The sequence below is a fragment of the Bos javanicus genome, chromosome 22, assembly GCF_032452875.1.
Source record: "Bos javanicus breed banteng chromosome 22, ARS-OSU_banteng_1.0, whole genome shotgun sequence".
NCBI classification, from domain to species: domain Eukaryota; kingdom Metazoa; phylum Chordata; class Mammalia; order Artiodactyla; family Bovidae; genus Bos; species Bos javanicus.
The window spans coordinates 48,538,919-48,560,725 of NC_083889.1; the positions used below are offsets into that span (position 1 = coordinate 48,538,919).

General features: G+C 59.6%; 1 protein-coding gene across 9 annotated transcripts in view; it reads right to left on the reverse strand.

Moving 5' to 3' along the window:
• The window catches only part of DNAH1 (dynein axonemal heavy chain 1), an 80,622-nt gene that overhangs the window by 1,819 nt on the left and 56,996 nt on the right, over window positions 1-21,807 (reverse strand). For 5 of the 9 annotated variants that reach the window (XM_061396710.1, XM_061396707.1, XM_061396711.1 and 2 more), the window contains 34 exons: window positions 21,069-21,209; window positions 20,765-20,925; window positions 20,220-20,377; window positions 19,750-19,923; window positions 18,978-19,016; window positions 17,709-17,887; window positions 16,218-16,448; window positions 15,371-15,567; window positions 14,829-14,964; window positions 13,694-13,902; window positions 13,290-13,461; window positions 12,345-12,536; window positions 11,858-11,968; window positions 10,667-10,852; window positions 10,056-10,247; window positions 8,768-8,935; window positions 8,486-8,677; window positions 8,171-8,302; window positions 7,572-7,697; window positions 6,847-6,966; window positions 6,572-6,721; window positions 6,322-6,482; window positions 5,251-5,476; window positions 4,926-5,121; window positions 4,437-4,588; window positions 3,599-3,795; window positions 3,199-3,343; window positions 2,788-2,946; window positions 2,570-2,701; window positions 2,078-2,248; window positions 1,804-1,983; window positions 1,185-1,361; window positions 395-565; window positions 122-252 (listed from right to left, as the gene is read on the reverse strand). In XM_061396710.1, the coding sequence (XP_061252694.1) occupies window positions 122-252; window positions 395-565; window positions 1,185-1,361; window positions 1,804-1,983; window positions 2,078-2,248; window positions 2,570-2,701; window positions 2,788-2,946; window positions 3,199-3,343; window positions 3,599-3,795; window positions 4,437-4,588; window positions 4,926-5,121; window positions 5,251-5,476; window positions 6,322-6,482; window positions 6,572-6,721; window positions 6,847-6,966; window positions 7,572-7,697; window positions 8,171-8,302; window positions 8,486-8,677; window positions 8,768-8,935; window positions 10,056-10,247; window positions 10,667-10,852; window positions 11,858-11,968; window positions 12,345-12,536; window positions 13,290-13,461; window positions 13,694-13,902; window positions 14,829-14,964; window positions 15,371-15,567; window positions 16,218-16,448; window positions 17,709-17,887; window positions 18,978-19,016; window positions 19,750-19,923; window positions 20,220-20,377; window positions 20,765-20,925; window positions 21,069-21,209 (5,564 nt within the window). Of the gene's footprint in view, window positions 1-121; window positions 253-394; window positions 566-1,184; window positions 1,516-1,803; window positions 1,984-2,077; window positions 2,249-2,569; window positions 2,702-2,787; window positions 2,947-3,194; window positions 3,344-3,598; window positions 3,796-4,436; window positions 4,589-4,925; window positions 5,122-5,250; window positions 5,477-6,321; window positions 6,483-6,571; window positions 6,722-6,846; window positions 6,967-7,571; window positions 7,698-8,170; window positions 8,303-8,485; window positions 8,678-8,767; window positions 8,936-10,055; window positions 10,248-10,666; window positions 10,853-11,857; window positions 11,969-12,344; window positions 12,537-13,289; window positions 13,462-13,693; window positions 13,903-14,828; window positions 14,965-15,370; window positions 15,568-16,217; window positions 16,449-17,708; window positions 17,888-18,977; window positions 19,017-19,749; window positions 19,924-20,219; window positions 20,378-20,764; window positions 20,926-21,068; window positions 21,210-21,807 lie in introns of those variants that run through there. The other 4 variants (XM_061396713.1, XM_061396714.1, XM_061396708.1 and 1 more) reach the window with 3 other exon arrangements.

Consider the following 21,807-nt stretch of genomic DNA (forward strand, 5'->3'; position numbering starts at 1 on the left):
GCTGAGTTAGAGGTTGAGTTTATAGCACTTCGCATGGCTCCTGGCCCATGGTATCCTTTGCTATCATTTCTCTACAGCCCAGGGGCCCGCTGACTCAGAGCTGGGGCTAGCGGGGGATTACCGAATGACCTCCTGTGCTAGCACCGTGTTCATTGACTCTTCATACAGCACAGGGTACTTGGTCATGACCCACTGCAAGTTGACAGGGTCGGGCACCTTGATCAGAATGTTTTGGGCCATGTCCTCCACTATCTGTGAGGGCAAAGGGACACAAATGGGTCAGGGGTGGCCCCCATTAGCCCGTGTAGGAGTCCCCTCATTCAGCGGAGCAGGGAGGATGGTGGACAGGAGACTCGCCCTGCATTGGGTGGGCCCCTTCCCTGCTGCCACAGACCTCCTCCCGGCTCTGGCCGCCTGCAGTGGAGGATTTGGGTTGTAGTTGGACGATGGTGCCAAGCAGGGTGTAGGTCTCGTTCTGGGCGAAGGTGATATTGGCGTTGTCATGCAGGCCAAAGATCTCCGGCATGTCGTTGAGTGGAAGGCTCTTGACGTAGGAGAGGTAGCCCTGCAGGGGGAGGAGGGCTGCAACTGAAGCCCCTCCCCTGCTCTACCTCCAGCCTGCAGGACGGCCCTCCAAGCAAGCACACCCCCGTACTCGTCATCTCTGGCTGCAACCTTTACGTATCCCCCTCTTACCCTCGGGACTCCATGGGCTCTGCTCCCTTCCAGCCCACTTCTCCCTGATGTCTCACTCCCTGCTTCTTCATTCAGGGGCTCAACCCTGTCACAGCCCCTCCTCTGCAGGCCCTTTATGTTTCTGGCCCACATGCTGGGGTTCTCTACCTAGACCCTGGCTGCCCCGCACACATCTTAGCTGAAGCATCATGTCCTCAGGAGCCCTCCCTGACTGTATGGTCTGGGCTGGTGACCTTCACTGCCTCGCCTGGCAGCCTCAGAGGAGCCACCCCCCTGCCTCAAAGAGTAATTACCCTCAGGCAGGGGCTGAGAGGCAGGACTGAGCCTCTCCCCACAGAACGCGAGCTCCAGGGCTATCCTTGTGGGATGGATCAGTCAATGAAAAAGAGTGACTGGCCGGTAGGGGCCACGTCTCCCAGCACCCTCCACGGCACCCCAGGACCCCCACCCGGCAGGCCGCCTTGGGCACAGCCCTGCTGTGTGCTCACGTTGAGGTCGTAGGTGGGCTGGATCTGGTGGTAAACGCCCGAGGCGCTGTAGCTATGCTCTGGGAAGAGCACCTCAGGGCTGTAGAAGTCCTCTAGGATGTTCATGACGCAGCGGCGGTCCCAGTCGTCAGTGACACGGCCCCCGTAGTTGATCTCCCCTGCCGTGTACTTAAGGACCTATGGGGTGGGTTTTGAGCTGTGGTGTTGGAGAAGACCCGTGAGAGTCCCTTGGACTGCAAGGAGATCCAACCAGTCCATCCCAAAGGAAATCAGTCCTGAATATTCACTGGAAGGACTGATGCTGAAGCTGAAGCTCCAATACTTTGGCCACCTGATGAGAAGACCTGACTAATTAGAAAAGATCCTGATACTGGGAGGGATTGGGGGCAGGAGGAGAAGGGGATGACAGAGGATGAGATGGTTGGATGGCATCACCGACTCAATGGACGTGAGTTTGAGCAAGCTCTGGGAGATGGTGAAGGACAGGGAGGCCTGGCATGCTGCGGTCCACGGGGTCACAAAGAGTCAGACACGACTGAGCGACTGAACAACAAAAATGGGTTGGGTGGGTCAGGCCCCCAGGCGCCCAGCTCCCCCCACCAGCCCGTACCCAGCCCACCTTGTAGGGGATGTGGTCATACTCGTCCAGGAACATCTTGAGCTGGCTGATGCAGATGCGCAGGTCCCCGTCTGTGAACTCGTAGGGGATGTTGAAGCCCAGGGGCCCAAACTTACGCCGCTCCAGGGCATTCCCGTGGAACAAACACAGAGACAGCAGCAGGCACTTGAACTCCATCACCTGCCGGAGGTGGGGGAGGGGAGGAGGGGCATGAAGGGTGGGGATGAAAATGGAGTGGCGTTGGCGGGGCGGTCCTGTGCCAAGCGTGTCTCACCTTGTGACAGGAGTTGAGGAACTCATCGCTGAGGCTGCTGTAAGACTTGAGGAGGTTGGCCTTGACCCCGCGCGGTGGCTCAATGGTCATTTTGGAGCCATTCTGTAGGATGGACACTGGGAACTTGTTGCTAGGCAGGCTGGTGAGCCACAGGCGGAAGTCCCGGTGCACCTGGAGGCCACGCTCCACATGAGCCCTGAGACCCATACCTGGTGGCCACCCCAGCACCAGGCTCTCCCCTACCCAGGATCCTGGGCCACCCTCGGCCTGACTCTACCCCTGGGACGGACCACTGGTTAGGAACATGGGCTTCGGCAAGTCCCAGGGTCACCTCTGTGCTGGGTGGCCTTGGCGGCAGTGACCTGAGGGGCTACTGGGAAGAATAATCTGGTTGACGCATGTTACACGTGTCCCTTGCTGAGTGCCCACTGTGGGGTGCGCTCGTTGAGCGTCATCTGTCCGGGATGAAGGTACTGGTGCCCCTTGGTGTACCTTGTCAGGGTTGATGTGCTCGATGAGGCGCTCTAGCACCGGCATCCAGCTCGGTGCCAGGTGGCAGTTCTGAAAGAAGACCCACTTGCCCCTCTCTATGGAGCTGCGCATCATGGCTTCCGCCCGAGGGCCCTGTGGGGACAGGAGCGCTGAGTGATGGGGGACCCACTGGCCAAGCCCACCGACTCCCTCCTCCTCCACCACCCGCTTGCCCTGACCTGGCCCTGGCCCAGGGAGATGGCAGAGAGCTTCTTGGAGAACTTCATTTCTTCGGCAAATTTGTAGAGGTCAGCGGCAGGGTCAGTGCCTGGCGACAGCACGAAGATGAGGGGAGTGGTGGGGTTGGAGTCTTTGAACACCAGTGACAGGTTGGCTGTCTGCAGGGCGGAGAGATGCTGGGGTCGCCAAGAGCGTCTCCTCAGGGGCAGGCCACCAGGGCGAGAGAGGAGGCACCTGGAGCCCCCAGAGTGGTCCCCAAGGGGTTTCCTGAGGGGACTTGGAACCTATCAGAGCCTCATGTGGTGGCTAAGGATCCTGGCTGACCAAGGCTACAAAGGGGTCCATGCAGGTGCAGCCAGGACCCTGGTCCCAGGGGGCGACTAGCCCAGGCGCCGGCTGACAGCACTTGCCTGGGGCTCAATGAAGCGTGGCTCCAGGTTGGCGGCCACAAAGTCCTGCATGGCATTGGTCACCTTGTCCCCACGTAGACAGCGGAGGACCAGCAGCTTCTGGAACTGGTCCAGGTATTGGTCCCAGATGCCAGGCAAGGGCTCCCTGCAACAGTGCCCACATCCCCCTGAGAGCTGACCTGTGGTAGGACACTGGCCACAGGCTCTCTGCTTGGTGGGGGAGGCCAGACAGCACGGAGAATGCGGTGTCCAGGGGTGCGTGGCTGCGGGCACGGGAGAGATGTAGTCACAGCTGCGGGGCAGCCCTGGGCGGCCCCTCAGAGAAGGCCCAGGGCAAGCCTGTACCTGGGTCTCACTCCCTGGATGCACCTACCCTGCTGTGCCCCAGGCCCCAGCTCACCGGTGGGGCTCATGGCTGTCAAAGATGGCCTGGAATTCCGGCAGGTGCTTCACGAAATCATGGGTGAAGGAGGAGAAGGCCGGTAGGTTGGAGAGCGCCTGGATGTCTCTCCAGGCCCGGTCTGTCAGCCAGTCCGGGGCAGGGTTCTCACTCAGGACCGAAACGGAGCCTCCAGATAGGAGGTAGCGCCACTCATTCTAGCAAGGGACAGAGGAGGCGAGCGCTCGGGCCCTGAGCCATGGGTCCAGCGCCCCACCCAGCAGAACCTCCTCTACCATCCTCAGCCAGAAAACTCGGGTGGTAGTCCGACAGGTCTGGGTTAGCGTTACCTCTTTCCCTTTCCCTGGCTGTGTGACCTGAGGCAAAAGATTTGACCTCTCTGAGCCTCTGTTTCCTCACTTGGAAAGTAGGAAGAATCAGGACTCTGCTTCCCAGGGGTTTCACAGGGGTAGGTCGGAGGGTTGCTGTGAGCCCAGCACCTGGCATACAGTGAGGGCTCAAGCAGTGGAGGAGGTCACTCTCAATGCTTCCCAACACACCACGAAATCCCTGGCACTCATGAGACCGTGAGTTGGGAGGCTCAGGACGGTCTCTGCTCACTAGTACTCTCAAGGTGCTGAGAAGGCCTGTGCACAGGGCCTGCTGGGTCACAGTTAACCCGGGCCTCCTGGGGTTTCACGCAAATAACTGTTTCCGGAGGCCTCTGCCCATCTGCCCTTGCTGTGCCCTCCTGCCTGATATGCCCTGTCCTTCCACCCCGTTCTGTCAGCTCGGCAACAGGGCAACCCCTCAGGCCATCTGTCCTTGACCGGGCCGTAGCTCCCTCTCTGCCACGCACCTGGTTGATCTTGCCCTGGTTCATCATGATGCGGGCACACAGCAGGAAGGCGAACATCAGCTTGTGCTTCTCGAAGAGGCTGCGGCAGACATTGCTGTAGAGGTTGTAGGTCAGGTAGTGGTTGATGTTGGCAATGCGCTTCTTCAGGTTGTCTGCAGGGCAGAGGGGTGATGGCAGTGTGGGGACAGGGTGGGGGGCAGAGAAGAAAGATCCCTGGGGCACAGCCCAGCCCAGCCAGCCTCCCCAGCAGCCAAAGGAGCAGTCTGGGGCACACCCCCTTGGGGCATTTGCTCCGAGGAGGCTACGAGTGGGGTATGTGTTCATACGTAGGGTGAGTCTGATGAAGGTGTGTACCAGTGAACCTGGGTGTGCGTCTACATGTGTGTGCCTGCTGTGGAAATCCTGGTGTGACACATCCAGGTGTGTCACCTCTGTGCCAGGGTGGAGCCTGGTTGTTTGGGTCAACATGTGCATCTGTGCCAGGGTTACCTGCCCTCTCTGAGTTGGCGATGCCTGAGAGGAAGATGTTGAGAAACCACTCGAGGGAGTACTGGTACATGGGGTCCACGTTGGCCAGGTCAGACACACAGAAGAAGAGGATCTGGGTGCGGACGGCCACAGGAACGTACTCCATGCGTGTGAGGTCAATGTCCTTCTCTGTCTGTTCTGCAATCCTGACCTTGGCCTGGGGGTGCAGTAGGAGGCTGCTTGTCAGGTAGGCTGGCAAAGAGCAGCAGGCAGAAGAGGGTGGTGATGTGGGCAGGCCTGGGGCAGGCGGGGAGAGGCGGGCAGGGGTGTGCGGGCAGTTGTGGACCTGGATCTCGGCAGCCTTCATCTTGGAAGCCTCCAGCACCTTGATGAGCTCCATGTCATCCACGGGGTTGCCCTCGGAGGAGCTGAGGCGGTACAGGATCTGGTCTTCAATGTCCTTCAGCTCCTGGCGCATCTTGGCGTTACTGACAATCAGCTGGTTCTTGGCTTCCTCCAGGTCGGGCCGCTCCTCAGCCACAACCTGGCCCAGCAGCTGGTCCTCTAGGCCGCTGCCAGGAGCAGGAGACATTATGTCTCTAGCACCTGGTGAGCCCTGGAGGGCCAGCCTCGAGCCTGCTTACCTGCCTACCTGTGCTCCTGGGGCTCCAAAGAGCCCAGCATCTCTGCTGGAGTCAGCCTGGGAGGTCTGACCTCAGCCTCAGGCTGCAGGGCTAAGGCAGAGCCTTGATTCAAAGTGATCATTTCTCAGTGAGACCTCAGGTGGGAGCCTGGAATCCCAAGAGGGGCCAGGCAGTTGAATGCGGGAGCTGCTGGGGTCTCTGAGAAACTCCCTCTCAGCAGGAGGAGGTTATAGGTGATGGGGAGGACCAGGCCTTAAGGGAATTTTCACCCCCTGATCCGTGGAGAGGTTCACAGTGGCCACTGTCAGGGAGGCCTTAGCACTCTGTGCGGGTGGCTGGCACAAGCAGCAGTGCCTGGGTGTAGGGCAGCAAGGGCAAGAAACAGGGCTTGGGTGCAGGGAGTCAGAGTATGCCCCCCTCGGGGCTCCAGGACAGCACTGGGGTGAGCGCACAAGGGCCCAGCGAGGGCTGTGGGGAAAGGGCATCCGGATGAGGTGGGCTAGCGCTGCCCAGGGAGGCTGGGAGACGGGCTCCAGACCCAGGATCAGGATGAACTGGGGGAAGCGGGGAACATTGGTTCTTAGGTGGGAACAGTGGAAGTAAGGGGCATTGGTGGAAGGGCTGGAATGACCTGAAATGCAGACAGCCTGTGAGGAAGCTGGTGGGGTCTCCGTGGGGGAAAATCCCTGAGTCTCAGCCCAGGGGTGGGAGAGGGGCAGCCAGGTAGGTCCAGGCAGAGCTGATGCTCGGGGGGCTGGGGGCCAGGGGCTTACCTGGGTGACAGGGTGAAGTTGATGAGGGTGAGTCTGGTGGAGATCTCGGGCGTGTAGTGGGGGTTGGGCAGCTTGGTGGTGATGTACATCTTGAAGTCCTCGTGGTAGGGGATCACCGTGTCCCCCAGCTTCAGCACCGTGTTCCCCTGCTGCTTGTAGGTCTGCAGCGGGTGGGATGGGTGAGCGCTGTGGCCTGAGGTCCCACCAGTGAGGCAGGGGGAGGGGGCCGCCCCCACACCCGCAGGCCCACCTGCTTGAGCAGCACGGGCTCCAGGGCGGGATCCAGCTCCTCGCCCACATTCTCCAGGAGGCAGGGCTTGCCAAAGCGGATGGCATTCTCCATGCTGCGCAGGAAGTCGCGGTCGCTCAGCTTGAACACATCCAGCCCGTTGTCCTTCTCCTGGGGGCACGGAGTGGAGGGAGCGGGGAAGGGTCCGTGTGGGCTGAGAGCTGGCCTGAGGCTCAGCTACTCCCCATGCACCTACTAAGGCCTGCTGGGTGGGGTGGTGGCAGGGGTAGGCTCACCATGTTCTTGATCCATTTGTTGGCCTGGCCCTGAGGGTCAATGAAGTGGGTCCAGCGCTGGGAGAACTGGTTGATGACCCCATTCTCCACTGACAGGGTGTCGTTGGGGAGGCCAGCGATCTGTGAGGGACCAGGCTGGGTGGGGGGAGGCTCACACAAACAGGCCCGGTGGGGTAGCAGCTACCCCCAACCTCATGCTCCAGCTATGACCCCTTCCCCTTACTGCATCCTCTTGAGGGTGGAGGGCAGTACACGAGGTCTCAGCCCTCAGGACCTGCCTCCCGGCTATGGGCTGACTCCTGACACCCTCCTTCCTCTTGTTTCTTTGCCTGTTGAGTCCTAGCTCAGTCAGACCATCTTCACGGAGCCATTGGAGCCCACTGGCCCTCCCAGCCTGTGTCCACACCCGGCCTGTGCCTACTGCCTCTTGGTTCTCTCCCTGTGTCAACTCTACCTGTCCTCCCCGCGCTCTGGACACTGCTCTCCTACCCTGCCCAACTCTCACAAGCACCCTTTGACCTCTCTGCCTGCAGTCAGCCAGCACCTGTGCCACTCAGCTTTCTCCTCTCCTGCCCACCAGCCTCTGACCGGCCCCAGGCAGGTTCAGGGAAGGCACCTCTAAGCAGACCCAGGAGAGAGGATGGGAGGCAGGCGGGGGCCTCCTGGCCCAGCCCAGAGCACACTGCAGGCCCAGCCCGGTTGCTCGAGCCCCACAGGGTGGGCACCTGCCAGGAGCGGATCTTCACGGGGTTCCCCAGTGTCCCGATCAGCGTGGGCTCGGCGGTGTGTGGGACGCGGTGGGCCACGAGCTGCTTGACCCAGCTGTCATACAGCACTGTGCGGTACTGGCCCTGGAGAGACACCAGACTCTGAGCTACCCCACCGAGACAGCCACAATGCCCTCCCACTTCCTCTGCACCCAGTGCTCGCAGCTGCACAGAGGGGTCCGCGCAGAGCCGGAGGCCTGAGCCCTAGCCCCACCATAGGGAACATCCTTGGCCTCCCCACCTCTCAGCCCCTTCCCAGGGAAACCGGGGGGATGACAACAGTGGCCACCCATCAGGGCAGCTGTGAGGACTGAGGGAGAGGTGCACAGCAAGCCCAGAAGAACGAGCTCAGCCTTCTGTCTAGAAACGCCAGCCCTGCATGGCAGGATTTCTGGCTGTTTTGGAAGCTGCCTTTCCCCCAGTACCCAGAACGGCTCCTGGCTCAGACAGGACATCTAAAAAAAAATGTTTGTTGAATGAGTGTGTGAGAGAAGAGCCACCCTCAGGCCACTACTTATGGAAGTGAGGCCTCACAGCGGGGCTGGGGCGGTCCTCACTGTGAAGGGGCCCAGGTAGGCCACAAAGCCGGCGGCCACCAGCACGTCCCCGAAGATGCTGTCAAGCATGTGTTCCAGGCTCTCCACCGTCTCCTGCCAGCGCACCCGCTCGTCTGACAGCCCGTTGATGAGCTGCAGGGACAGTCCATGGGGAGGCTGGCCCTGGATGTCCCTGCCTGGTGCAGTCCCCCCGACCAAGGTAGCTGGGGAGAGGGAAGGGACAGGCACCCCAGGACCACCCCCTCTACTGCTCAGGCCCCTCCAGCCCATGGGGGGCAGGCCGTGCCCGCGGGCCCTCTCCAGAGGGGTGTGCACCTTGTCAGCACGGCCCAGCCGCTGCTCGCACTGCTCACACTTCAGCTCCAGCTCCTCCTTCTTGGCGATGCACTCTCGGTACTTGGCCTGCATCGTGGCAATGCCGTCCTCCACCTCGTGCAGGCGCTGCTTCGCCTCCTCCAGGATCCTCTGTGTCACCTCCAGGTCGTCCTGGGCCTCCCGCAAGGCTTGCTGCAGGCAGAGGAAACAGGGCCAGCTTTCCCGGTGCCCCCGGGGGAGCCCAGGCCGCCGGCCCTGGCCCCAGGCCTACCCAGCGCTCACCCGCTTGGGCTCCACGGCCTTGGCCACAAAGTGGTACTTGTGCATGGCGCGCACCCACTGGCAGATGGAGGTGCAGGCCTTGGACACCTTGGCGATGGCAGCCGGCTGGAACTCCTCATTGTCGATGTATGGCTGGATGGCTTTGATCACCGCCTCCCCAATGTTGTCCTGGGGATGGGAACCACGGGCTTGGGGCCGCTTCCCAGGGAGGACGGAGAGGACTCTGGCGGGTGGGGGTACACCCTGCTCTTGCCTCTATGCCCCGGGCAGGCTAGGGAATAAACACGACCCAGAAAGGCCGGAAAGAAGAGGAACTTCTGTCCCAGGATTTCAAAGAATACAATCTGAGATTTTTTCTTCCTCAAGATCTGATAACACATAGGTCCTATTTAAAACCCATTTAGAGACGAGGGCTGCTTCCTGGCTGACGTGGAGACGAGTGAGTGGTTCTAAGGTCCAACCAGGCATGTGTTCAAGTGCAAAACTCCCCACTCCCAGAGCGCATCACTCCTTCAGGGCTCTTGACCTGTGCTAGGAGAATACAGGTCTGTAGTTTAGGATGAACCCAGGAATCTGTACTGTTCATGAGCTCCTAGAGGTCAGAGCTTGGGACCAAGGGAGCCTGAGCGCTGGCCATGAGCCTCCTGCTTTGGCGTAATTGGAGGAATGGGGAGCTCTGTATGGAGTTCAGCTGTCACTGAGATGGGCCATTGTCTCTACCCTCCTTAGGATGTGCCCAGGGCTTCAGCACTGACACGTGGTGGTGGTGGGTGGCCCATGTGGGTGGAGAGAAACCTCCAAGAGGGCTGTAGGCTCCATCCCGTGAGAGCACATGCCCATGGATACTGAGAGCCCCAGACAGACAGGAAGAGAGAGAAATGCAGAGACAGACAGGTGTTAAATCTCAGGTGCTGAGACCGAGGGAGAGGCGACAGTTGAGCAGCCAGGGAAGGTCTTGGCCAGGGCCACAGGGGTTGTAGGGAGAAAACGACAGGAGAGAGACTCTCCAGGTGGCAGAGCCTTGGAGTGACTGTGGGTGATTAAGGTCCCGTGGGCACTGGGGCCTTCCCAGGTCCTGATTCATCAATATCCATCTGCTACTGGGGCTGTTGCCCCCTGCCCCCTAGCTGGAGAGCTCCTCTGGGCCAGGGTCTGGTCCCCTCTGCTCTGTGACCACAGGGCTATGTGTGTTGCAGGCAGAGGGAGATGGGATGGAGGGCCCAGCTCTGTGGGGGAGGGGACAGTTCCTTCCCCCTGCCTCTGTGCCCAGCTGGCCTGGCACGCGCACCTTGTCAAATTTGAAGAGGCTCTCCAGGAAGCGGCCGGGGTCCTGCAGCAGCCCCTTGCCTGGCTCCCAGTAGTCATCCACCTTGGAGCCAGGCTTTTCTCCTGGGACCTTCTTGGGCTTGATGCCCTTCATGATGCACACAGCTTCGATGACCAGCTTCACGCCTGGCGGTGGCCGCTGCATGGCACGCACCTGGGGGCCAGGCCAAGAGTCGGGAAGGGGTAGGTCCCTTATAGTGGGCACCCCCAGGCAGGGACAGCTTACAGACAGGGTGAGTCCCGTCAACTGAGTCCCTACTGCTACAGCCCACAGGTACGCCCAGTGACCCCCAAACGTCTGTCTTAGCCCGTGGTGACTACTGCTCCCCCATGTACCCAGGCCTGGCCTAAAGGCCTTACACAGTCATTTCTCAGGGCGCAGAGCCTTCCTCAGGCACCTGCCTGGGTCCTCGGGGCTGATACAAGGAGGTAAGGGCAGGCAGCTGGGTTCAAGCTCTAGTTCTGCCCTCACCTCTTGACAGATGATGCTCACGAGATGTTCGAAGGAAAGCCTATGGGCCAGAACCCAAGGAGGCATCAGGAGAGATACCCAGAAGGGGCCAAGCCACCTACCTCAGTCACATCGTTCTTGTTGAGGTTGCGCAAGCTGGCCAGGGCTGCATCCAGGGCTGGCAGAGCCTCATCCAGGTCCTTCTGGGCATCATCAGCGATAGCTTGTGCCTTCCTGGCCTTCTCATTGGCCTTGATCTCCTCTGCTTGCACTGAATTCCGGGTCTCCTCAGCAATGGCCGTGTCCACCTAGGGACCGGAGGTAGCGAGGCCCCACAGGTGGCCAGTCAGGGACCCATGCGCCCTCCTCCCTTTTCTCCTCTCATGTCTCAGTCGCCCCAGATGGAAGGGAATGAGGGTTGAGATGCCCCATTCTCCAAGGACCCTCTCGGCTATGACAGCCTGAGGAGATCTGGGAGTGCTAGCAGCCCCTTCCAATCCTGAGTGCTCATCGTGGGCCTGGCATGGGGCTCTGGGCTTTACGTGCTTGAGCATAACTGCCCCTGGGGCAGGACCCCCAAAACCCACAGGGCACCTCCATACAAGACAGAGAAAGATGCTCCCCCCCCACAAGCCACTTCCTTTCCATCTGCTGGAAACATTTCCACTGCCCCTGCCTTTGTAGAGCAGGACATGATTGTTTCTTCCAGAAAACTGCCATCATGAATATGCGAATCTGCGGAGGCTACTGTGAGGTGTGTGTGTGTGTATGTGTGTGAGTCACTCAGTTGTGTTCAACTCTTAGTGACCCCCATGGACTATAGCCTCCCAGGCTCCTCTGGGAGTCCATGGAATTCTTCAGGTAAGAATCCTGGAGTGGGTTGCCATTCCCTTCTCCAGGGGATCTTCCTGACCCAGGGATCAGAACCAGGGTCTCCCACATGGCGGGCAGATTCTTTACCATTGGAGGACTAACCTTTAAACACGGGCCCTCGTGTAGACTCAGAGGGTCTCAGAGGGAGACTCAGGCAGACTCTGCACCACTGCTTGTGGCGTCCCTCCTGCTCACAACAACCTGTGCTGTGACTATTGGGTTTGGATTTGTCTGTCATGCTCATCACCCTATCTCCTGCCCAGGGCAGTGCCCGGCATAGAATAGGTTCTGAGCAAGCATTTGTTGAGGGATCGCATGACTGAATGAGGGATCTGGGCACCGAGAGTCCGGGCCACTGGGGATCTCGTGGCTGTGTGGGGATGCTGAGCCTCCTCAGACGTGCTCAGCCATCAGGGAGGGAGCCCAGGAGCACTCCTGACCTTGATCTGCTCCATGGTGAGCGTGGTGTCCCTGGCAGCCTCCTCCAGCAGGGGGCGCATAATCTCCAGCTCCTCCTGCATCTTGGCCACGTCCTCTGCGGTGCGCAGCAGCTGAGGGGTTGGGGGGGCAGGGAGAGGAAATCAGGTGTGATAGGGACCAGAGAGCGAGGCCTGGAGGGGAACAAGGGAGAGGGCCCTGCAGGGCTGCCCTCATTCATTCACAAGCGAGAGGCTGTGGCTGGCTGCTTCAGGGGCCCCCAGGTTGCCCAGGGGGCCCCAGAGGAAGGGAGCAGTCCACTAAAAGTCTTTGGGGTGACCTGCTTTGGTCTTGCCCTTGGCCCACCACCTTCAGCGAGGGAAGAGGCTACCCATCTAAACGCTGTGGGCTGCCAACTGACAGGGGTCATGTGGAGTCAGGGCTGAGACAGAATGGGCAGAATCACATGCAGCCAGCGGTTGCCCATGAGGCCCCCACCCCTGGCCCCACCTTGTCGAGGCCACTCTTCATGCGGTTCTTAGCGGTTTTCAGCTCCTGTTTCTTCTGCCCGACAAGGATGGAGAAGATATTGAGCAGCTCCAGGTAGCTCTTGGGAGTCACATAGTTGTGGCGGGCCAGCTCGGCCAGATACTCGACACACTTCTTGGCCACCGACTGGTGGATATACACGCAGACCTGAATCTGTGGGGAAAGAGATCGAGGATGCCAGTCTGGTAGAGATGGGGCACCAGGGTGCCCTCGAAGCCTGGGCCTGGGGAGGGAATCAGGTGCCCCTCACACTCACTCTCACAGGAGGTGATCTCCAGCTAAAGATCACCTACTCTGTAGACAAAAATCCCATGACTCAGAGAAGTCAATAGGCGTTTTCAAGTTCACACAGTTGTCAAGGGCAGAGTTCACTTTGAATTTGGGCCTAAAGGTATCCCAGCTCTTGGCCCAGTCTCTTTGTCACAGCCCCTATGACCTGCCTCGCTCAGAAAGCCCCAACGTGGGGCCCCTTTGGGAGGCTGTAGCTGGGGAAGGGAGGCCTCCCCAAGGCCTCAGCATGGCTGAACAGCAATGGGCTCATCTGAGCTCTTGGCCCTCAGGTGACCGTCACTTTCTTAGGTTGGGCTAGACATATCTAGCCCTCCCACCCATCTGTGGTCTCTGGGTTGTATCAGGGGGCTCTTCAGAGATGCTGCTATGGAACCCTCTGGGAATAGGATAATGGTGACTGTGAAACTGTGTGTCCAGCCTCCTACATCACCGTGACCACCTTGTGATATTCCTATTATACAGATGAGGAAACTGAGGCTTAGACAGGTAAAGCTGGCTGCCTGGAGACTTCCCATAAGCGGTGCGCCTGGGACTCTCACCCAGACCTTGGTGACCCCAAGCCCAAATCTACACAGTCTCTCCTCACACGAGCTTTCTCCTCACCAAGATACCTACCAGTCCTTCAATTACTTTGGGGGTGGCATCCAGCTCTGGGATCTCACTCAGGAACATGATGGCCACAGACTCCAGGGCCTCTGCTGGCCACTCATTAAACCAGTCAATGGTACAGCAGTTGACCAGGGAGGGGAACTGTCTCAGGCGAGCTCGGAAGACCTCTCCAATGGGGCTGGGGGCAGGGGCTCAAATGAGGCCCTGAAACACTGACACCCCCCCCACCCTCCAGGAACCCAGGACCCAGGGTCATTTGACAGCCCTGCGGTGTGTGAGCCAGGACACAGGAGCAGAGCAGCCTGGGCCCAGTGGCGTGGCGGGCAGGCCCAGGCCACTTCCCCGCATGGCAGGCCCGGGTGCTCCCCCACCCCAACCACTGTCCCGTGAGGCTGCGGGGCCGCCCGAACCTCATGCACAGCACCAGGTGGATGCTGCTGCGCACACGCCCAGTGTAGGCAGCCATGAGGTTGGCCTTGGTGGGCTGCAGGCCCTGCTCCTGGATGTACGGCCGCATGGTGTTCATGATCTGGTCTTGTTCATCCATGTTGTAGAGGTTGGGAATGTCGCCCGAGTTCAGGACATTGTTAATGTCCTCCAGGAATGACTCATTCTTGATCTGGGGAGAGCAGGGTGGAGGAAATGAACCTTGATGATGGCCCTGGGGTGTTGGGCTCCACGACCCTGGTCTCCTTGAACCTTAGCAGCAGACCCCTTCCACAGACAGTGCCTCTAGGCTCAGAGAAGCCCAGGGTTACACAGGTGACCTCCCAAGTCGTGGTCGAGGACTCACACCCAGACCCGCCCTGCAGCAGAGACTCTGAACATCGGTGCTTGGCTATGGAAGGGCCTGGGTCCTGGGTGCGACATGCAGTGTCTTCCTCCTCTCTTGCTGGGCCTCTCCACATCTCACAGTTTAATCCACCGGAGAAAACCAGGCCACAGGCAGAAACAGGTCCTTGCCTGTCTCATATGGCCAGGGCCTGGCCAGTGCCAGAAGGCACCCTCTCTCGCCTGACTACATAAGGGAAGCCCCAGATAGAAGAGCAGGGCTGGCTGGGAGCCTTCTGGGGCTTCAGTTTCAGCCCAACCCCAAATGCCAGTCAGGTTGAAGTGCTGCCCTGTCTGTCTTGAGGTCCCGGACCCACAACCTCTCCTCTTCTCAGCCCTGGAAGAGGCTTCACACCTCGGGAGCTCCAGATGGAGTAGCCCTAGGAAGGAAGCCGTGGGCCCAGCACTGTAGGCACCAGTCCTGTGGTCTTTGAGGTCAGAAGCCATTGACCAGTGAGTGTGGTTCTGCCTGTGGTCAGCCATGGCGCCAGGGGCCTTCTTTACCTCTGGGGATAACCATGATCTATGCCCACCACCCCCCCGTTCTGACAGGCTGGGTTTGACCCCCTGCCCCTCTTACAGCCATTCCTCCCAAGATCCACCCCCACTAACAGGGACCTGGACTCAAAAGACTGACCACCATTCTGGATGGCATGCTGGGGTGAGTGGTATCCCGCTCACCCCAGACCCCGCCCACTGCCCATGTAGTGGCACCTGGGTATCTGAGAACAGGAAGGTGATGGGCAGGTTGTGCAAGCCAGCCTTGAGCAAGACCTTCTTGACGTCATCACGCCACTCCGTCATGCCATAGTTCTTAGACAGCTCGATCTGGAAGCACTCGAACTCGGCCCTGAGACAGTGTTTGGGTAGAGAGTTCAAGGCTTCACCTGAGCCATCTGCTATTGTCCTGGGCAGACTTGCTGACTCCTTGGCCCTCAACCTGCTCTCTGGCCTCCAGGCCTTTGCTGAGGCTGCTCCCTCGGCCCGGAATGCCCTTCCCTTCCATCTGCCAAGCTCTGATTCAGAGAGAAGGCCCATGGCCACCTCCTCCAGGAAGCCCTCCTGGATGCCTGCAGCTACCCACTGCCTTCCCCGCAGCATCACAGGGCCCTGCTGCTGCCTCTCCTTGGAGCCCAGGCCTTCTAGAAGCCTGTGGGCCAAGTGGGTCTGCCCCAGTGCGGAACATGAGGAAGGACAGGGATGGACATGAGTCTGCCCCAAGCCACCCACCGCCCACCATGCCTGGGGGCCCTCACATGTGCGAGGCCAGTCTCGTGAGGGAGCTGCGGCCGCTGCCGCCCACGCCCAGGAGGAGTGCATTGCCCAGCGCCTGGCGCAGGGTGCGGCTGATGCGACAGACATGACTCATGGCGTCCATGAAGAGCACCAGCCTCAGCTTGGCTGTGTTGATCTGGTTGTAGTCGTCCATGTACTCCTCGATCACCTGCATCATCTGGGGTTGGGGGCGGGGAATGAGAACAGCTGGGTCCTCCTCCTGTCCCTGTGTGCCCTGTCACCCCCGACAGGGAGGATATCCCCCCCTTCCCTGTGCTCCTCTGGCATGGAGGGATGGTGGGCCTTCAGATGCCGGGTGAATGAGGCCTGACCTGTCCGACACATCGAGGCCTGAGGGTGGGGTCAGAGAGCTGCCTGCTGCCTCCAGGGCTCCCCAGGATGTACCAACCTGGGGCCCCACGAGAGCTACTGAGAACTAGAGAGGATCTCTGTGGGGAGAAACCACCAGGAGCCCCACCCACTCCAGCTTCATCCTGCCACCCTGGGGTCTTGACTCAAGACTCGTGGCCCCAGGGGCCCTGCTGCAGCTCTGTGGGTGGATGACAGCCCCTCAAACGGGCTTAGTGTGTCCCCAGTTATGGAGCCAGTCTCAGCTGAACCATAGGCTTGCCCTCAGGAAAGGGCCAAGCGGGGCCTCCTGCATCCATTTGACAGGTGAGGAGATGGGGACTCAGAGAGGCAACTGCTGAAGTCTCCGAGCTGGCCTTCCAGACCAGTGTCCAACCCTCTGGTCAGAGGGTGCTGGTCTCTTAGCAGCGGCCACAGAGGGCCGGGGTCCCAGGGCTAGGGCCCCAGCAGGACCCTCACCTTCCTCTCATTGGTGATGAGCTCGTAGGACTTGACGTCGGAGCCCGGCGACATGAAGTCCCCGTAGAGGATGGGCTGGAAGGGGCAGACCTCTTCAAAGCCCACCTCCCACTCATCCATGTGGCTCTCCAGGAGCTTGTCGAACCAGCCACGGTCCTCGTCGTTCACCAGGCGGTCGCGGAACACGCGGCAGTTCTCGTGGTACCACAGGCGCAGCAGCTGCACCTTGTCCTGCGGCCACCCTGGCGTCAGTGCCCGCCCTCAGCCACCTCTCAATGCCCCAGGGGCCCTGACCTGGGCCTGGCTCTCCCACTGGGACCCAGCAGGACCCTGAGTGTCTGCTGACCCATGGAGGATGCAGTCCACACACTGCTGCCCTGGTCTCCCCACTGCCACCCCCAGCTTCAGGCCCAGCTGTGCCAGCTGGGCACCCAGCTCCTTTAGCTTCAGGGTCCCCCCTCACCCCAGGCTTCCCAGGTGGTACTAGTGTTAAAGAACACGCTTGCCAATACAGGAGACATAGAGACTCAAGTTTGATCCTTGGGTCAGGAAGATCCCCCAGAGAAAGAAAGAAATGGCAACCTGCTCCAGTGTTCTTGCCTGGAGAATCCCTTGGACAGAAGAGCCTGGCAGGCTATAGTCCATGGGGTCACAAAGAGTCAGGCATGACTGAAGTGACTTAGCACAGTTTTCAGAGTCCCCACAGCTCCCCAAACCCAGAGCCTGGGAGGGATGCCTGACTCCTTAAACCTTCCTGACACCCCACATCTAACCCCTCACTTGACCCCCAAGCCCCCTCTGACACTGTCCACATCCTGCTGCCACGTCCATGCTGACTTGCCCGCCTCTCCCCGGGTGATGGGACCAGCCTCAGGAAGCCCCCAGGCTCTTCTCTCGACCCCTTTGCCTGGAGCTTCGAGGGCTATGGCTAGTTTCCTTCCTGTTCACCCTGTCCCTTAGACATCGGGCCCGCACACACTGACCCATCCATCCCCCATTCCAAAGTGCACATCTGCACCCTCCCCACCCCCGGCTCCCATCACCTCCAGGACTCTCTCCCGCTGCAGCCACAGAGCTGCACAGGCACCCAGCACCCTTGACACTGCCCCCTGCTGCACTTCTGCTCCTTCCCCCTGGCACCTTCGGTTCCTAGAAGGCATCCCATGGACTCTGCCCCCAGTTTTCTCATACCCTGGGCTGCCATCAGGAACCCACCAGGCCTTGCCAGGGCCTGGCTCCTGCTTTTGTGTGGCCCCATCACAACCACTATCCTAGGCATGGATTTCACCAGCAAGATGGGACTCAGCTGCATGAAGCTCCTGGGGGCTTGGCACCTGCCGATGCCAAGTTCTGCCCCCAGCCGCAGGGCCTGACCAGATCAAGGCTGAGGAGTTGATCAGGAAGGCCTAAAACTGGGGTCCTGGGAGGACCATGAGGGCAGTGTGGGCACTCACTACTGGACACTTGGGGAGGGGGCCCACCAGTCCTCACCTCGACCTTGGCTGGGTCGGCCATGAGCATTCCCTGGAAGACCTTGGAGAGGTCCCGCAGATTGAAGGTGTAGTGGGACTTGGCCGGGGTGGGCAGCAGCTGGGAGGTGATGGTGGAGTACACCATGATGGTGGCTTCCACGAGGGGATCCGTGAAGTGGGCGATGTTGGGGGCCCCAGCTAAAGGAACGGGAGAGCAGACCTGGGTCACGGCCCCTGCAGATCCGGGGCTGTGCGCTCCGCACACGCCTTTTCCCAGCCTGCAGGCTTGGACCGCCCACCCCCCACCCCCGCAGCCCTCTCAGATGCTACCTCTGACAAGGTCTTCCTGGCGACCCCCACCACGGGGTGAGGAATCTCTCGCTGGGAGCGCCCCACTTTTATATCTTTATCACTGACCTAGCCTGTCCCTGTGTTGGGGTGCTGGGATACAGTTGTGGAATTGGAGACACTAAAGGGATCAGACCTGGATGAAACGTGCTGCTTGGAGCCATGCATGGGGAGGGGTGCATGGCCCACATGGAGGTAAGGAGTGCACTGCCGTGGGTGTGGAAGCGTGGGCTCAGCCAGGACTTTGGGGGCTTATCACCCCCTTGCATTTTTACCACTAACACAATCTATTTGCTTGTGCTCTGAAAACCATCCAGTTTTTTGCTGGGAACCAAAATTCTGTCAGGGGGAATTTGGGGCAGAGGGAGCCTCCACAAAGAGGAAAAAAGGCAAAGAAGGGGCAGAAGGGCTCACTAGCCCTAACATGGGCTCCTCTGTTAACATGGGGACTGTTTTAGGTGCTGGGCACAGGGGGTGGCCCCCGCAGACACACTTCTTACCCCAATAAGCTGACATTCTTGGTGAGGAAGACAGACTCTGACCAGTTAACAGGAGACTGAATAAGCTGGGTTGGGACATTTGATATAAATGCTGGGGAGGCCTTGTTCAAGAGTGCATAGGAACAGAGACCTGAAGCCCTGAGGGGCCAAGCAGGCTCAGAACTGGAGGAGGGACACTCACCTTGCTTCTACTATCATATGGGCATGGGCCCAGGCCCTGACCAGCCACGCAACAGGTGACTGACCCTATGGAGGCTGTCGGTGCGGGGCGACCTTTGCTCCGACACTGTCCTGAGGTCCCTACAGGAGCCTGAGGAGGGCTCACTGTGGCCCCTGGGACCCAAGCCTCAGCCACATCCAACTTGAGTCCAGGGCTGCCCCTGGAACAAGGGCCCTTGCCCCCTCCAGGCCCTGCCCAGGGTACTGGGCACTACACTTACGCACGGGCTCCCGGTAACTCTTTTCTCCGAGGAGTCCATCTAGAGGGTTGAGGGAGAGACAAGGGCTCAGAGTTAGGTGAGCCACTTGCTGCCCACCTTGACCGGCTATTCCCAGCTAAGCAGCCCCAGAGCAGCCCCTGACCACCATCCCCTCCTCAGAGCCACACGGCCCCACCCCTAAGCTGGGCATGGAGGCAAGCTCTGGCAGGCCAGAGGAGGGAAAGCCTGACTCCCCTCACCCACCACCTGGCACAGTGCCAAGTGGAGTTCAAAGGTCAGAGTGTGTTCTTGGTGGGAAGTGGACTGGTTGGGGAAACTGCATCCTGGGGCGGACCTTTCTTCAAGCCTCATGGAAGATGAGGACCACTTTGTTCACTCTATCTTGGTGGTATTTCCTCATGTTCAAAAGTATCAATAACATCTCTCCACCAGAGATTCTAAAATATGTGTGTGTGCTTATATGGGTGAACGTACATGTTTGCATATGTATAAATCACATATTCAGCAGTTTCCATGTGCCAGCTTCATACCAGATGCTCTACATGCAGTGTCTTATTTAACCTTCACAACTTGGGGTGATGGGCACTAATATTGTCACCCATTTTAGATGAAGAAACTCTGGCCCAGAGAGGTTCATGAACTGGCCCAAGATAACAGAGCTGAGTAAAGGGTGGAGCCAGTGGTTCAGCCACCCTGCTCTTCCCAGCGTGGCTCATTGGACCTGGGCTTCTGCTGGAGCCCACAGCCTCCCCCACTCCTGCCTGGTACTTACCCACCCAACTGCCCAGGATGGTGGAGAAGATGCGCTTCTTGCTGACCTCATCCATCTCAGCAAAGGACAGGTAGTTGAAGTGGCGGGTCAACCGTGGGGTGATGGCATTTCTGCCTCCACCAGGGGGGCCCATGGCACAGACAAAGTTGATGTCCACCAGCTGCTTGAAGGCTCCTGCAGTGGGAGTAGGAAGTCAGAAGCCCCTGCCAGGGGCTACATTAAGGCTTCTGTAGGCCCTGAGCACTTCCACCTTCATGGGCCTCCTCCTCCATTAAAAAAAAATTTTTTTTTAGTTATACTTTACAACAGCATTAGTAATATAGACAAATGCGTTAATATCATACATTTTAAGTGCTCTGGGAAAATGTTCATTTTCCCCTTGCTTTTAAAAGAGATTAGGACACTTTTGTGGACCCTCTATGAGTCAGCACACCCCACCCCATCCCCTGGCCCAGGCTGAACACACGCACCGATGATCTTGCGGTCATACCAGCCACCGTGGTCCATCCACTGGCGCAACAGCTCAATGGGTGGCTGGGCGCCATAGGTCTCCAAGGCTGGCATGTTCAGGTCATCGATGAAGAAGATGAAGTTGCGCCCCAGGGGCGGCCCGAACACACCTTTCCGCCTGCGGGGAGGGGCTGTGTGAGCCCAGGGCACACGGCACCAGGTGCTCAGGGAGTCCAAGGCTGCAGGATGGCAGCTCCACCTCTGGGAGGCCCTCACTGACTTCAGCCTCCCCCAGATCGCTGGGCCTCTTGAGGAGCTCCTTGTCACATTCTGAGTGTCCTGGGACATCACATCTGGCTGCCCTGAGTCTTGCCTCCAGGCAGACGGATAACAAGCCCTACCCAAGTGCCCGGCCCAGGGAGGGTGCCCACAGAAGGGCTCAGGGGAATCCTGATAGAAGAAGGGTACAAGGGCACCCAGGGCCCACCCAGGAGGGGAGGGGACACAGAAGCTGGCTGAGCCAGGCTGGGGGACATGGGGACCCCGGAAGGAGCCAGGGGCCTGCCTCTTGTCCAGCTTGCTGTCGATGAGGTCCTGCGTTTGGTTGGCCGAGGTGCGGGCAGAGAAGGTGAGGAAGTGGCTGATGTATTCTAGAGGCAGGTTTTTGAGGAGCTTGTTGGAGATGGTGAGGGTCTTCCCTGTGCCTGTGGGCCCGATGCACAGCACCTAGGAGAAGGGGGTAACGGGGTCAGAGCGTCCTCACAGGGCCCGATGCGCAGTGGGAGCTGCTGCCCTGTCAGTGCGGGAGGCCGGTCACTGCCGGCCTAGGCCTTGGGGTGAGGCGGGGCTGGGGTGCCGGGGGCACTCACGGGCTTGTGGTTGGTGAGCAGCATGTCTAGCAGGTAGGACATCTGGATGGTGTCCGTGGTTGGCACGATGATGCTGCAGTAGTTGGTGTCTGGCATCATGGTGAATGTGGTGGAGGAGTCCATCCACTTCACCCAGGCGACCTGGAACCACAGGAGGCACAGGCCGGGCCTGAAACCTCTCCTTGTTCCCGTCCAGGCTGAGTGTACCAAGAGGGCAAGGAGCTGCACGGTCGGGCAAGAGGGTCCGGCGGAGGGGCTGCTTCTGGTAGAAATGGGAGTCCCTCTGCCCTGCTTTATGCACAGGGTGGGGGGCTCCCGGAACAAACCTCCAGGAATCCGGGGCTCTCTGCACACAGCTGCCCAAGTGAAGGCTTCACCGCATCCAGTTTACCTCCAGTGGGGCCAGTCCCTGGGTCTCTGCATATGAGGGAAGTCCTCCGGGAACTGGACAACCCAGAATGCAAAGCTCTTTGCTGTTAACTTTAGGCTTCCCAAGCCTATGGGGGCCACAACTGTGGGACTGGCATCACCTGGATACTGAGAAGTCACCTGGCCTGGTCTCCCCTGCCATCCCCAACTGCACGAATCCCTTCACCCACCCACAGCCCTGACTCAACTTGTAGACCTTCCTCTCGGTGGTCAAATCAACATGTCCCACTGGGGATGGTACTGATGGTTAGACTCATGTGTGAGACCCCCAGCAGGACCGTGTGTGGCGACCACTTCTGAGGTGCCTCTC